This window comes from Podarcis muralis, chromosome 2 (genome assembly GCF_964188315.1).
Source record: "Podarcis muralis chromosome 2, rPodMur119.hap1.1, whole genome shotgun sequence".
NCBI classification, from domain to species: Eukaryota; Metazoa; Chordata; class Lepidosauria; order Squamata; family Lacertidae; genus Podarcis; species Podarcis muralis.
The window spans coordinates 86,954,370-86,969,614 of record NC_135656.1 but is presented as its reverse complement, the minus strand read 5'-3'; the positions used below and the strand labels follow the sequence as shown (position 1 = coordinate 86,969,614).

At 43.7% G+C, this 15,245-nt stretch overlaps 1 protein-coding gene across 7 annotated transcripts in view; it reads left to right on the top strand.

The window, feature by feature from the left end:
- Window positions 1–15,245, top strand: part of GRIP2 (glutamate receptor interacting protein 2) — a 379,580-nt gene that overhangs the window by 307,851 nt on the left and 56,484 nt on the right. For all 7 annotated transcript variants that reach the window (XM_077924982.1, XM_077924980.1, XM_077924985.1 and 4 more), the window contains exons 2-7: window positions 4,949–5,029; window positions 6,499–6,634; window positions 7,046–7,191; window positions 8,426–8,512; window positions 9,029–9,104; window positions 10,226–10,371. In XM_077924982.1, the coding sequence (XP_077781108.1) occupies window positions 4,949–5,029; window positions 6,499–6,634; window positions 7,046–7,191; window positions 8,426–8,512; window positions 9,029–9,104; window positions 10,226–10,371 (672 nt within the window). The remainder of the gene's footprint in view (window positions 1–4,948; window positions 5,030–6,498; window positions 6,635–7,045; window positions 7,192–8,425; window positions 8,513–9,028; window positions 9,105–10,225; window positions 10,372–15,245) is intronic.

Below are 15,245 nucleotides of genomic sequence, written 5' to 3'. Positions count from 1 at the left end.
TGGCTTTAGCCCAAACGTAGCAGAGTTTTCCTGCACAGCGAGGAAGCTAGTTGCGGCAGTAATGACTAGTCAGCTAGACTCAGAATAACTATTTACAGGATTTATTAAAAAAGGAAAAATAAAACCAGCAGAGTTTCTGCATACAAATCAAAACAAAATAAATCCTCTCTTTCTCTCTCTCAAAACCATACACAGCACTTCTACTCCTAACAACACCTCACTCCAAACTGAGCTAGCAATCCCTTGATAACAGAGCAGAGTGCTGGTCGTTAACCAATCAGAGTAGTTTCTAGGTCAAGCAGACCTGGGCTTTCTGCCAAGAGTAAATTGACACCAGCCTGAGTTAATTGTGCGAAGCTAGAATCTGCAAGTTTCCCACGAGAACCAATTAACAGAAACTGAACACCCCCTCACAGATTCTGCTGAACAATTAACACCAAATACACCTATGTAGGAGATCATTTTTCCAGCAAACCTAAACCTTTGCACATTCGCTTGTTCTTTATCTTTGCCAATGGTTTAGTTAACACATCTGCTACATTTTCTTCACTTGATACATAAGTACAGGTGATTACATTGTCTTGTACACAGCAACGCACATTTTGGTATTTTACAGAGATATGTTTGGAACGCGATTTGAAACCCTCTGTTTTACTTAAGGTTATACAAGCTTGATTATCAATGTAAACTTGTACTGGTTCTCCACAATTTACATTTAAATCTGCTAACAAATGCTTGAAATAAATCACCTCGTTGCACAATTCACTCAATGCGGCGTACTCTGATTCCGTTGATGACACACTTACAACGTCTTGCTTGCGTGACCGCCAGCTGATTAAAGCTCCACCGACCATTATGACTAGTCCTGTGACAGATTTTCTATCCGGCAAATTTCCCCAGTCACTATCACAGTAGCAACTCAACATTTCATCCTCTGAAGAATTTAATTGTAACATATAGCCAATTGTCTGTTTCAGGTACCTCAGAACTTGTTTTACCCCTTTCCAGGCATTTAGTGTGGGTTTTGAGACCAATCTACTTAATATGCCTACTGCATAGCTAATATCAGGTCTGGACCACTGTGCTATATACAATAAACTTCCAATTACAGAGTGATATACATCAGGATGTTCAAATTCAGGACTCTCATCTATATGAAGTGTTTTTATGAAACCTGGATCCATAGGCACCACTGCCCCTTTGCAATCCTGCATCCTGTATGTAGTCAGTAGTTGTTTAACTTTGTTCTGCTGACTAATTAGGCAGCTGCCATCTTGGGCCCAGCACACTTCCAACCCTAGATATGTCCTAACCGGGCCTAAGTCTTTCACTTTGAACTTACTGGACAATTGTTTGGCAAACCTTTTAGTTTGTTTATCTGTTTTGCAGGCATACAACACATCATCTACATAAATCAGACAAAACTCTTGATCACTGCCTGTACCACGTACATAAACACAATTGTCAGCTGTACTCTGCTTGAAACCAAATGACACTAAGGCCTCATGGAAACATTTGTTCCAAGATCTTGCAGCCTGTTTGAGACCATATAGAACTTTGTTTAATTTTAACACTCTCCTGTCACCAGAGGTTTAAGTTTGTACACCCACCTGCAGCCTACAATCTTTGCCCCCTCAGGCGCTGCTACTGGTGTAAAAACCTTGTGCTCATTCAGAGAGGACATCTCTTCCTCCATTGCCTGTTTCCAGAGCTCTGCCTCCTCTTTTGGTAACTTTAACACTTCCTGAAAACTCTTGGGTTCTGCAATCACACTAAACACATTTGCAGTATCAGGAGAAAAACGCACTGGAGGCACTCCTTTGTTTTGTCTTTTAGATCTTCTGGGAGAAAATTTTTCTTCTGACCCACTTTCCTCCTCAGAACTGCGACCTCTCTTTTGTTGCTTAGCAACTGGTCTCTGGCTAACTTCACTTTCCTGAGAGCTCTTATTTGAACTTTCCTCCCCCTCAGACTCTGATTCTCTGTGTCTACCTTCAGAGTCATGAAGCTCCTGGGAAGGTTCAAACCAAACCTCTGTATTGGCATGTAGTCTCTCCCAGCCACTATGTTCACAAAAACTGGCATTCCTGGAGATCACAATGCCATTTGTCCCTTCAGCAAAGCGGAAACCTTTTCCCAGTTCCTGGTAACCCACAAACACTAACTGTTTGGTCTTAGGATCTCCCTTTTTCCTCATTTGTTTTGGAATTAATACCCAGGCTTTTGATCCAAACACATGCAAATGGTCAATTTTGGGTTTTTTCTGAAACAATTTAAAGTACGGGGTTGTACCTATTGTTTGATGAAAGAGCCTGTTTTGGAGATAACACGCGGTGAGCATGCTCTCCCCCCAATAAGACATGGGCAAATCAGCATCATCAAGCATGGCAAACATCATATCTTGTAAAGATCTGTTTTTCCGCTCTGCAACGCCATTCTCCTCTGGGGAAAAAACGTTCGTTTTTCTATGCCCAATGCCACGCTTTTGTAACCAATCTCTAAAGGCATTTGACATAAATTCGCCACCTCTGTCCGTCTGAATCCTTTTGAGTTTAATGGACAGAAATCTTTCCACAGATGCCACCCAGCCTTTAAACTTAGTGAACACGTCACCCTTATTCTTCATGGGAAAAACCCAGGAGTAACGCGTGGCGTCATCCACAATTGTTAGTGAAAAGCGCGATCCACCCCTGCTTACAGCAAATGGACCAATTACGTCCATGTGAACCAGCTGTAGCGGTGACTCACTAACTCTGTCACTTCTGGGGTAAGAGACTCTGTGGGTTTTAACCTTTTTACACACATTACAATCAAGGTACTTGTTACAACTCTTTAAATTACCCCCATCAGCCAATTCAGACATTTTTAGTACACTTTTCCAGCAAGCATGCCCCATTTTCCTATGCAATAAGTGCACACAGTTGTCATGTATAGCTTTGTTATTCACTGCAGGCTGAGATTTACTGACTACTGCTGCAACTTGAGATCCTGCTTTAAGCCAAAACAAGCCTCCCTCTGACTTAGCAGTGCCTAAAATCTCACCAGCCTTCTTAATAATGCAACTGTCTCCTTCAAAATACACTTTAAACCCAGCTTTTAGCAAACAATCTACAGACATCAGATTGCTCCTTAATGACGGCACACAAAGTACATTTTGCAGGCATTCACGAAGACAAGGAACAAAAACTGCACCCCCCGAAATCACTTCGGAAGTACTTCCGTCTGCTAGAGCCACCTGGCTGCGCTGTGCTGAGTTCTTGGAAACAAACAATTCATCTGAATTTACGATGTGGCGAGATGCTCCTGAATCGACCACCCAGACCGCTTGTTTCTCATCAGCAATCTTGACCTCGCCGGTCACCAGCTGAGCCGACTGTTTTCGTTTGAAGAATTTCTTTTTTCGCTGCTGCTGCTGCTGATCTCGTCTCTGCTCCTGCACCGGCAACTGAGACTTGACCAACTCCGGACATTGTCGTTTTAGATGCGCTGAAGACCCACATCGGAAACAACGCCTAACAGCAAACGCTGACTTCTCACCGGCACGCTGCTCTTGCTTCACCTCTGGTACGGCATGAGAACTCCTTCCAAACCGCCCGCCTGTAGAAGCCTCTGCAGCCAACGACCTTTCTTGCCGCTTCTGCCATTCTTCAATCAAACGCCCAGTAACGTAACTGACTGATAAATCATGCTCCTGCATGCCTTCTAGAGACAAAACTAAATTATCCCAGCTTTCCGGGAGAGAACTCAAAATAATAGCCACCTTCTCCTGCTGGTCTAATGCACAGTCTCTTTCCTGTAGCGCAACAAACTTTAACTGTAAACTGTGTAGGTGTTCCTGCATTGTAACCCCAGGCTGTAACATTGCCTTGTACAATGCCTTGCGAATGAACAGCTTGGAAACCGCTGTCTCGCGCACATGGAGTTCTTTAAGTGCTTGCCACACACCTCTAGCTGTCTTGATTCCCCTCACATACGGCAACTGGGAATCTTCCAGCCCCAAGACAATTGTGGCCCTTGCTCTTTGGTCTTTATCGAGGTCTTCATCATCAGGCTTCGCAGGAAACGTACTCACCACTTGCCAGAGACGATCCCTCTGCAGCACTGCCTGCATGCGTTCCGACCACAGCAAGTAATTGGAGTCATTCAGACGCTCAAAAGCCATCTGAACTGGTTGTGAGGCCATCTTGAGAGCGATGTCCCTGGAACCCGGAACCAGCTACTCACGACCACCGAGAGAGAAAACAGGAACCACAGCACCCAGCACTCACACGCTGCAGCTGTTGTCCTTGTGTCCACTGCGTCACCAGCTCACCACGGTCAGGAACCAGCCAGAGTCCATCTGCTGCACCAGCAGGAACAACAACTTCTGGAACTACTGGAACCAACGCCGTTGATGCTGACACCACCGCAACTCAGGCTGGCAGCACAATGCCCATAACCTCATGGAACTTTGAAGTGTCAGGCATAGCCCTATTGGCTTTAGCCCAAACGTAGCAGAGTTTTCCTGCACAGCGAGGAAGCTAGTTGCGGCAGTAATGACTAGTCAGCTAGACTCAGAATAACTATTTACAGGATTTATTAAAAAAGGAAAAATAAAACCAGCAGAGTTTCTGCATACAAATCAAAACAAAATAAATCCTCTCTTTCTCTCTCTCAAAACCATACACAGCACTTCTACTCCTAACAACACCTCACTCCAAACTGAGCTAGCAATCCCTTGATAACAGAGCAGAGTGCTGGTCGTTAACCAATCAGAGTAGTTTCTAGGTCAAGCAGACCTGGGCTTTCTGCCAAGAGTAAATTGACACCAGCCTGAGTTAATTGTGCGAAGCTAGAATCTGCAAGTTTCCCACGAGAACCAATTAACAGAAACTGAACATAACCTACAGGTTAGGAAGCACTTGTTTATAATTTGCACATCAGTCTGTTGTGATTTTTGTTTTGGTAGATGATGGCCCTTACTCGAAAGGGAGCAAAGACTCAGGTGGACTGGATACAGCCCTGGTTTCAAGAAGGCAAAGTATACCAGGTAACTGACATTTTCTTTTAGCCATGTATACCTTTTTGAGGTCAGTTAGGTTTCATTCTTAGTTTGGTAACCACCAAAAGTGCTTTGCTGGGTGTGGCAGAGCCGCTTTGCTAACTTTCTGGCAGGTGGGTTGCTTATTGGAAGGGACTGGTGCAGTGCTCACATCCCAGCAGAAGTTGGGTGGGTACTCCTGGCCACAGGCTCACCTGGTAGCTGCAGTCGTAGGTTTTAATTTAAATATTTCCCACTGTGTCAACACTACATCAGGGTCATAATGGGAAATTAAAATTGCTGCTGCCAGAAATGCATGTGTCTTGGGGGGGGGCAGGGGCATGTTAAAACAGGGATTAATGTTGCTGAGCTCTAATGGGGGCACTTGAGCCCTGGAAGCTGCCTGCAGATGCTAGTTCCTGATGCAGTAAACCATGGTCTGCACCAATGGCAGTAGAGATGTGTTGCTGCACCAAGGTTAGCTCCAAAAATTAAAAGGAGGAAAAATTGCATCTGATGAAAAGGCATGCAAGCCCTGCAGCACTCCTGACCTCATAGCCATAGTTAAGAGATGGAGCAGCATTAGGCTCAGGTAATTCCTGTAATAATAATAATCCTAATCATAATCACAAAGCCAAAAGGAGGAAATGGGAGAAAATGTTGAAGGTGGGGAGGAAGAGGAGAGAAAAGCTATTGAGGCGCACATTCCAACTACTACTCATTTTTATTGTTCCTTCAGTTTTGATTGATCAGTCGCATGAGATGCGATACATTCTGTAGCAGCTTGAGCCCGTAATAGTGAAGACTTGTAAAACATGCTCTACTCGTATGCATTACAAGGCTGGAGAGTGATAAATATTTATAGGGGGACCATTATGCAGCACTTATTCGCCTTCATTCATGCATTAATGTCAGATTATCATTTAAATGGCACAGGTGTGATATTCTTCGTTCTTCCATTACTTGAGTGCCCTTGGGTTTAGGCCCATTTGCAGCCACCTGTGGATACTGTGGCACCTGCACCCGTTTGCACCACGGAGAAGTTCAGAGTCATCAATGCAATCCAAAGCAGGAAATGCATAGAAGAGAGAGGAGTGGATCCTGAGCGCTTAAATTGACGCATAACATTATACAAGAACTAACATACAGCAAGCCTTTTCCTCTTCTGAAACAGAGAGCAAGTAATAAGACTTCAAACAAAACAAAAAAACCAGCCTGGCACACTTTCAACCTTATTTTTGGAAAGATGTGTGCCAAAGATCTTGGGCAACTCTTAGCAGAGACTCACCTGCCCCCCCCCAAAAAAAAAACATAGGCAGCTTGGGAAAAATAAAGTAGGAAGGACTGGGGAGTTATTAAGCACCATAAGCATCTCCATTGTCTGTGGTGTTGTATATAAATGCTGAAATGTATTTTTCACTGTTTTACTTGCGAGCTGTGCAGTGTAACAATGTCTTCTTCATACATTTTCTCCACAGAAGAATTCAGAGGAGTAACAATTGTGGAACTGATTAAAAAAGAAGGAAGCACCCTTGGCTTAACTATATCTGGTGGTACAGATAAAGATGGTAAACCAAGAGTTTCCAACCTGAGACCAGGAGGGCTGGCAGCAAGGTAAACCAAGCACATTATCAAGGATAGATTTCATTGTCTTGGGATCATGCATCACCAGGGACCAGCAATTGGTTTAAAGCACTTTTTGCATGTTAGATAGCTAAAGAATAACGTCTTTCAGCCTCACCTCCTAACACAACTTTACTAGTTATGCTTCAGCGGGTGCATATTATAAACCTTTTTCTCATTTCCCTGAACCTTCCTTATTAAAAAAATAAAGAAAAATGCTTTTGTGCATGGTTATCAAGTAATATCTGCTGTTACTTTCCATATGGCGTTTAAGTTCACCTTCCTCATTATGCAGGTAGTTCTCTCTATTTAATAAGCCAGTAAGGATGTAATTGCAGATCATGTGAAAAGGGTGCTGGAAAGATGCAATTGAGATGTTTTGCTTTGTTGTGTTTATTGCAGGAGCGACCAGCTAAACGTTGGTGACTACATCAAGTCAGTGAATGGGATTAACCTGACGAAACTTCGCCATGACGAAATCATAAGCCTGTTGAAGAACGTGGGGGAAAGGGTGGTGCTAGAGGTAGAATATGAGCTGCCACTAGCGGGTTAGTACCTCCTAGATGGAGTTACTGCTGTTATGTTTCAAGATGTAGGTGGCTTCCCCTTCCCTCCTTGCCTCTTCTACAAAAATTGGTTTGAACCATCAGATCATTCAGCCATCTTGCTCCAGTTAGTCTACATTGACTGGCGGCAGCAGCAGCTATCTGTAACATTTCAGCCAAAGGTCCCTTCCAGCTTGTTCTAGGAAATTCTTTTAACTGGAAATGCCAGTGATATGAAACCGGGATCACTTCCAGTGACTAGGTTGGATCCAGAATTCTGGATGCTGTTGCTTGTAAACATTTAGCAATCCACAAGATTTTACAGGCAGTAGCAGATGGAGAAAACAAACTGTTTCCACCTGTAACTGGTGCCCCAATTCTACTGTCTATGGATATTTGAGCAGATGACCGATCAGATTCTTATTTACTCACAAACTGAAGCATATGCTCTTGATGGTGATATTATTACCATTCTTTGCATTAATGGCCCATCTTTGCACCAGGGAGCTCAAGGTGGCATTTGTTTTTTTATTTAGGTAATAAATTTTTTAAACCACTTGGTAGTAAAAAAACAACAAAACCCCTTCAAAGCAGTTTTAAGTATCACATTTCCTTTAGGAGTGTTCAATACAGGCAACCTTCCTGGCCCTGCGTGCATCAGCGGAGCATGCATAAGCCTGCCCCCCGCCCCCCATCCCATTCCACCCCATTCTGCCCTCTTCTGGGTCCAAAATGACCCACGCATCAGTGGTCACATGTCAATTGAATGTGCACAGAATGGTCACTGCCTGAACTTTAACCATGCTTTCTACTTTATAATCAAACTATTCTTTTAGCTGTGAAGATTTGAAAATAGTCATCTAGGGTTGCCTGCAGGACTTTTGCCTAAGATACCCGACAGTCCAGCTACCACTGCCAGCTTCTGAAAGGTGCAATCAGATTTGAAGCTTCCAGGAAAAGGGCAATGGTTTGCTTTAGTACAGTATTATGTATGCATTAAGAGAGCTTGAGGGCAGTCTAGAAGATTGGATCTTGATTTAGCCATATTTTTAATTCTGTTTAATAGCTTCATATACTTAAGGCAAGCATTCTTTTTACCTGCTTCAAAAACCCCTCATATTGCAAGATTTATGAATGTGATTAGGCGAATTTTCATATCTGATGAATTATTTTTTTTTAAAAAAAAGTATGGCAGGTTTAAGGATGTCAGTTCACCCCTTTTCTTCCCTATCTCTAGCCCCGGATAATAGTGCCGGCATCATTCCAAAGACCATTGAAGTCACCCTGTACAAAGAAGGCAACAGTTTTGGATTTGTACTACGAGGTCAGATTCTCTTTGGTTAATGATGATAAAACTACATTGATGGGACATGTAAAAGTGGGGGAGGGGATAAAGCCAGCTATTCTGTATAAATCAAAATCCTAAGCTAATAATCATACAGCACAATCTTCGAAGAATGCTAACAAATACAGTTTTGGGGTTCCATCTTTATTTCAGAGGTTCTTTGGGTTGCATCCATCAAAGTCACATGGCTCACAGAATGACTTCTGCTCAATGCAACAGAATGTCTCCCCTCTGAACGCCCCTCAGATCTGTTTGCGAGAGTTGGGGTAACCCCCAGATCAGATTTGGGGGTGTGCAGTGGGAGGAGAGGGAAGGGAATTTCCATTTCCATTAGCAGATGCCTTTCCATGCGCATAGTGACTCATTGGACTGAATCCTTTAATAACTAGGGTGGAGAAGGGTTCGTGTCTTCTGCTGTTGTACAGATTTTTCCTTTCTCAGCATTACAACATTTATTTGTGTTTGTGTTGTTGTTTTTTTGCAAAATTGTTACAGGAGGAGCCCACGAAGATTGGCACAAATCCAGGCCATTAGTACTGACATATGTTAGGCCAGGTGGTCCAGCAGACAGGTAATGTTCACATTTAGCAACGGAGCTTAAACAAATAGGTGTTTTGCCAACCTACCTGAAGCTCCTAGTACAGGCATTGGCAAACTCAGCCCTCCAGATGTTTTGGGACTACAACTCCCATCACCCCTAGCTGACAGGACCAGTGGTCAGGTATGATGGGAATTGTAGTCCCAAAACATCTGGAGGGCCAAGTTTGCCTGCGCCTGTCCTAGTAGGTCTGCATACCAGCTGTATATCTAAGTTTGATATCTGGGTGTACTCTCTACATGTCTCTTTTTCTCGACTTTCCCCCAAATGATCACTAGCTAGTGTTTCAAGAGACTGAAAATAGTTTCAGGCCAAATTCAAATACTGATTTCCATGCTTACCACTAATTTGTGCAACTGATTTTAAAAATAGCTGTTATGTATGCTCTAATTGAGGCTGATGTTGTTGCAAGATCCCTTGTCTCAGCCTTTGCCGATTTGGTGCCCTCCAACTGTTTTAGACTACAGATGATGGAGTCATTACTACTACTACTATTATTACTACTACTGCTACTAACAACAAAAACAACAACAACAATTTATTTATATGCCGCCCATCTGACTGGGTTGTCCCAGCTACTCTGGGCGGCTTCCAACAAACACAGTAAGACATCAAACGTTAAAAACCTCCCTATACAGGGCTGCCTTCGAATGTCTTCTAGAAGTCAGATACTTGTTTATTTCCTTGACATCTGATGGGATGGTGTTCTACCTTGGTCCAAAACAGCTGGAGACCAGTATGGGGATAATTGTTCAAGCAGCAACATCTGTGCCATTAAATCTACCTGGAAAGGGGGCCAAAGAAATATTTGTCTTGGTAAGCTAGTTATGAACTGACTTCCCCACTTACTCCATTTGAACGGCTTCCCAATTACACATGCTCCCTGGGCGACGCATAAGAATGAAATCCAACATAATACAAAGCACTAAAGGTAGCAAAGAAACATTGTTCTTTCCGGCAGATGTGCAATAAAAGTCAAAACACAAGCTGTTTGAAAAGCTGGTTTTCTGGTCCACATATGCTTCATTTTGGGGGGGGGGGTCTGTCTGTCCTGGTTTTGTATGTGTTAAGAATTGTGCGCAATTTTCCTGCAGGGAAGGGTCTCTGAAAATTGGGGACAGGCTGCTGAGTGTTGACGGGATTCCCCTTCACAGTGTGAGTCACGCTGACGCATTGAACATCCTTCGCCAGTGCAACCAAGAGGCACTTTTCCAGATTGAGTATGATGTCACCATAATGGGTAAGGGCTTTTGGATTCCCTCGGGGGGGGGGGGGCTGGCGCACAGGCTTTGGCCATGGGGAGGGAGGAATTCATTTGCATTTTCTCCTCACCCAGTGCAGAATATATTCATCTGTGGGTAGTGAACATTTAAAAGTTTAAAATTACCACAGCGGCCAAGAGGAATGGGCTAAAACATTATAGTTTTTTAAAGCAAGCTTAGGATAAATAATTGGGTTTGGAGGTGTGCTCCTGGAGTCATACAGTAAATCTAAACTAGGTATGCTTTCTGAGGGACATTCAGTAACATTCCTGAGTTCTGCTTCCCAAATTTCATGCACCAGTTTTCTTAAGCAACAAGTGCATAGGCTGAGACAAGTTAGCTGATTGTTAGCAACATCACAAATTAATACAAAATGATGGAGTAGCAGACAAGTACTTTGGTGCAAATGTTACAGTTACTACTGAGCAAGAGCCGTGAGACAATGCATTGTCTTCTCTAGGAAAGCTGTGGGATGTTTTGCAGAAGACATATAGACTTGGAGGTGGTTATAGACACAGAAGGATTGGCTCTGATGGAATGAACCCTGTTGTCGTTATGGAACATGGCTTGATGTTTACCGTATAGCAGAGAGTGTAAATTTCCCCCAGAAATTTAAACCTATTAAGCCTTCCATTGTATGTTAGAGGCAGGTGACTCAGCTGAACAAAGAGAATATAAGCCAAGCTTGCTGGATCAGGGCAATGATTTAGTCCAGCATCCTGTTCTCACAGTGGCCGACTAAATACCTGTGGGAAACGCCCTGCGCAATGCATAAAGGTCCCAAATAAAGTAAAAAATGATTTGAAAAATAGAAAATTATGCTCTTTGGCACATGAACATTAAGCTATTGCAGGGTAAAGGAGAGCAGATAACCTGCCAGGTGAATATTCCAGACAGGAAGATCTAGTCTCCTGTCCCCATATCCTTAAATCACCTGAAATGCCAGTAAATGCAAGAAAATATTTGTTTCTAGGTTTTAATATATGCCTTCATTCAGATCACATTCTTCCATCTATGTTCAAAGAAGAAGAAAAAGGAAAGTGCTTTGTGTTCTCATGCTTTGTATTCACAGACCGAACAATATAATTGAAACATTCATTTATAAATCGTTATCTATAGTCATCTGCCGCTTATCTTGTTAGCAAAGGAGAAATATGGGAGTAGAGAATATGCAGAAATTGGCTATAGGAGGGAGCATAAACAAGGGATTGTATGGTGTCCTTAGGAAAGGATGTGTTCCCCTCTCTCTGGCAAAATTGTTCAAAGACAAGAATATAAAGTAGTGCCTATTAACATCGATGGGGTGCTTGAGACTTGCCTGAACTTAAATCTGCTGCTAGCCCCTTGTGGACCCTGTTTCCTACCCTGCACAGCCCGTATGTTTTCTCTTCTCCTTGTTTCCCTAATGCTAGCACACATACGTTCAAAAGACCCTCAGTGTTCGCATCTCTGGCTTCAGAGCTGGACATCAAAAACTAAAAATTGAATCTAGCTGTGATGAAGTTACAGTAAATTTTAGACTCTGAACTTAATAATCTTACCCTCTTTACTTCAAAATGTGGCAGTGTTAGCTGACAGGGGGTGGCTTCCTCCTCCTGCTCATTCTGCTGGGTTGGGGACTGAACTTGTGCCAGAAAGTCCTGCGCTGACACGACTTCAATGGTTCCTAATCTCTTCCTGGTGTACGTAGTATCCAGAAAGAGCTAAAGCCCCATGCTGATGCTCGATGAGAGAGGCAGATTTGTCTTATTTGTGGCTGTTCCCTGGGTAGAAGACAGCCAGGGGTGGCATGGCCTGAGCAGAAGAGGAACCCTGCTTGATTTGTATTGTAGGTCACTGCTTCTGCCGGAGATGCAGGAGCCCAATGCAAAGTGTTTTTTAGGCACAGCATCTATTCAAGCCTTTGAATTTCACGGAATTTGTGTAGGAGGCATGTAGCTGCTGTGTGGCAAATTAGAGCAGTTCACGCCAGAAAATACGGAACAGAATGTGCAGATGATGGGTTTAAGGGCTACTGCTGAGTCCAAAGCTGTGCTGGCTGCAGAAGCGCGGTGAACTGTCGCAGAGTGCAATGCCTCTGGGGGGGTGGGGGGAACAGACTGGACTGCTTATTTTTAAAGCCTTTCCCCCTGCACTTCTCATTGTAAACCAAGGAACCACATCGCCCTGTTTAAGCTCTGGAGCAAAGAAAGGTGGGCGGAGGGAGGGAGGGGAGAGAATGGTACCCGGTTATAGTTTCGTTTTAGTAAATTCTGCATTTCAGAATGCTTCAAGTTGTGCCTAGGGACTGTGGAATGGCTCCCCCCCCCCCCAAATTGAACACTGCCAATGTGCAGCTAGATTGTGTGTGTATATATATAAAATTATTGGAGAAGCTTTTAGATATTTTGTCATGCAATATCTTCCAAACTTGGAGGGGGGGGGTCAGAACTAAGCAATTTTTGGCCTTTTAATGGAGATAACAGCATTACTCTAACGCAGAGCTTTCCATACTTTTCATGCTGGTGACACACCTTTTAGACACGCATCATTTTGCGACACAGTAATTCAGTTTTACTATCCAACCAGAGGTTAAACTAACACCTTTCTAGCCCCAAGAGGAGTGTGAGGAGCATTCACACAACACACCTACAAACAGCAGTGGACACACTAACGTGTTGCGACACACAGTTTGGGAAGCTCTGCTCTAACCAAAATCAAGGGCCAATTGATAACTCGGATTACGTCTCCTTGAGTTCATGTGCAGATTTCTGATCATCAGAGAAGGCAGGAGAAAGCAGGCCCGTGCAGAGCTTGTCTGAGGCCCGGGGTGGGAATCTGGTTCTTGGCATGACAGTGTATGTCTGGCAGGCCCCTGGTGGATCGCCCTCCCCCTCAGAAAGCTTTGCCTTCTGAGGCCTGGGGCAAGTGTACCCGGCTGCCCCCGCTCCCTGCACAGGCCTGAAATAAAGGAACTTAACCCTTTCTCCCCTACTACAGTCCTGAGTGGGAGACGCTTTCCTGAAGCTGATACTTGCTTTAGGGAGGCAGGGAATCTCATATTTGGGGGTTTTACTCAGGAAATCAGCTGAGGAACAAAGATTTTAATTTTCCCATCTGCACCTTTTCTGATCACTTTAAGTACTACCTCAAAACATTTTTTTTTAAAAGCCTGCATGCTTTGGAGGTAGGGGTGTACAGTGGTACCTCGGGTTACAAACACTTCGGGTTACAAATTCCACTAACCCGGAAGTAGTCCCTCAGGTTGAGAACTTTACCTCAGGATGAGAACGGAAATTGCGTGGCGGCGGTGGCGGCAGCAGGAGGCCCCATTAGCAAAAGCGTGCCTCAGGTTAAGAACAGTTTCGGGTTAAGAACGGACTTCCATAACGAATTAAGTTTGTAACCCGAGGTACCACTGTAATATTATTTTCTTGAGCTTTCATAGCTGGTCACACACAGAAAAAAATACACAGCATCACACCACATGTAGATCACTGTGTGTTAAACTGGACTGGAGCACATCATGGTGTAAGCAGGAGAGGACCATGTTTTGCTTGGTTCCTCCTTTGAGAGGGTAGGAAATCCTACATATGTAAAACTAGCATGTCACAAAGAAGGCTAGGTGAGACCTCTTCTCCTTGATGTGTGGTGGAGCAGTATTTGATCATGCATTCCCACTTACACATTCTGATGTGCTGCATTCAAGTATTACCCAGATTATAAGTTGATTATCTACACCTTAGACCCTGATATAGTGGCCATGTGTCCTAATTTACAGAGCCCAGTTCTCTATTTGAAGGGTTGTCCACTTTAAAAATAAAGAGCCAAAGGAAGGGAGAGCAGGGACCTGGAGTTTGCCCATTGAAAGTTGGTTACCCGCATAGCAGACTGAGCAGGCATGCTTCTATTTTAAATTATAGAAATTGTTTCTAAATTTGCCTCTGTACATGTAAATAAGCACATGGAAATTGGCACCCAGCTTGCATTGTAGTTTGTGCAGCGCATCATTGTCTTTGGGTTCTTAATTGCCAATCTGTCCAGCAGACCTTCATCTCGTATCTACAAGGGGGAAACTCCCCATCCCCACAGTGTAGATCAATAAAGCAATTCAGCCTGACTTCTGAATTTGGGATTTCTGCTTCCCGCACCTGTGTTGTCTCACATCAAAATGGGGAACATGCGTCTCCACCCAAGAGGCCATGATTTAAAGCCGACTTTCCTTCACCTCCCTGGTGCCCTCCAGGCAGTTTTGGACTACAACTCCCATCATTCTCTGCCAACACAGCCGTGCTGACATGGGCAGTTGGGACTTGTAGTCCCAAGCATCTGGAGGGCACCAGGTCCTCAAAGGCCAGAGTCGCTCTGCTTGCCAGTTTTCCAACTGAAACTCAGATGTGATTTGCAGTAGCTCCTCAATGATACCTGGAGTTGGAAAAAGAAAAAAAAGCACTGCAGAATATAGAGCAAATACGCATTGACAGAAATGAGGAAAAAAATATTTTGCGGATTGCAAACAACTGACATAAGAATAGACTTTCGAGACATCGGTCTAATTCATGTTTACTGCATATGGTTGGGTGATGCTGATAGGAGCTGGCTTATTGAAGTAAAGCGCATCAGAGTGAATATTTCCTTGCTTTTCTGCCTTGTAGGCACATATATTTCTTTGGGTTTGCTTGCTTCTTTATATCCGCCAACATGTATTCCCTTATTGTGACACTTTTATTCCTGAAGTTTTCTGTCCGGGGTGATGGTGGGGTTAGATGCCTCATGCTTCTAAGCTTTTGTTCGTAACACAAGAGCTCTTGACATATTTTGAACGGGACAGAAAAAGTGCTGGGAAGCTGTTCCCCGTGAAGGAAAACTTTTT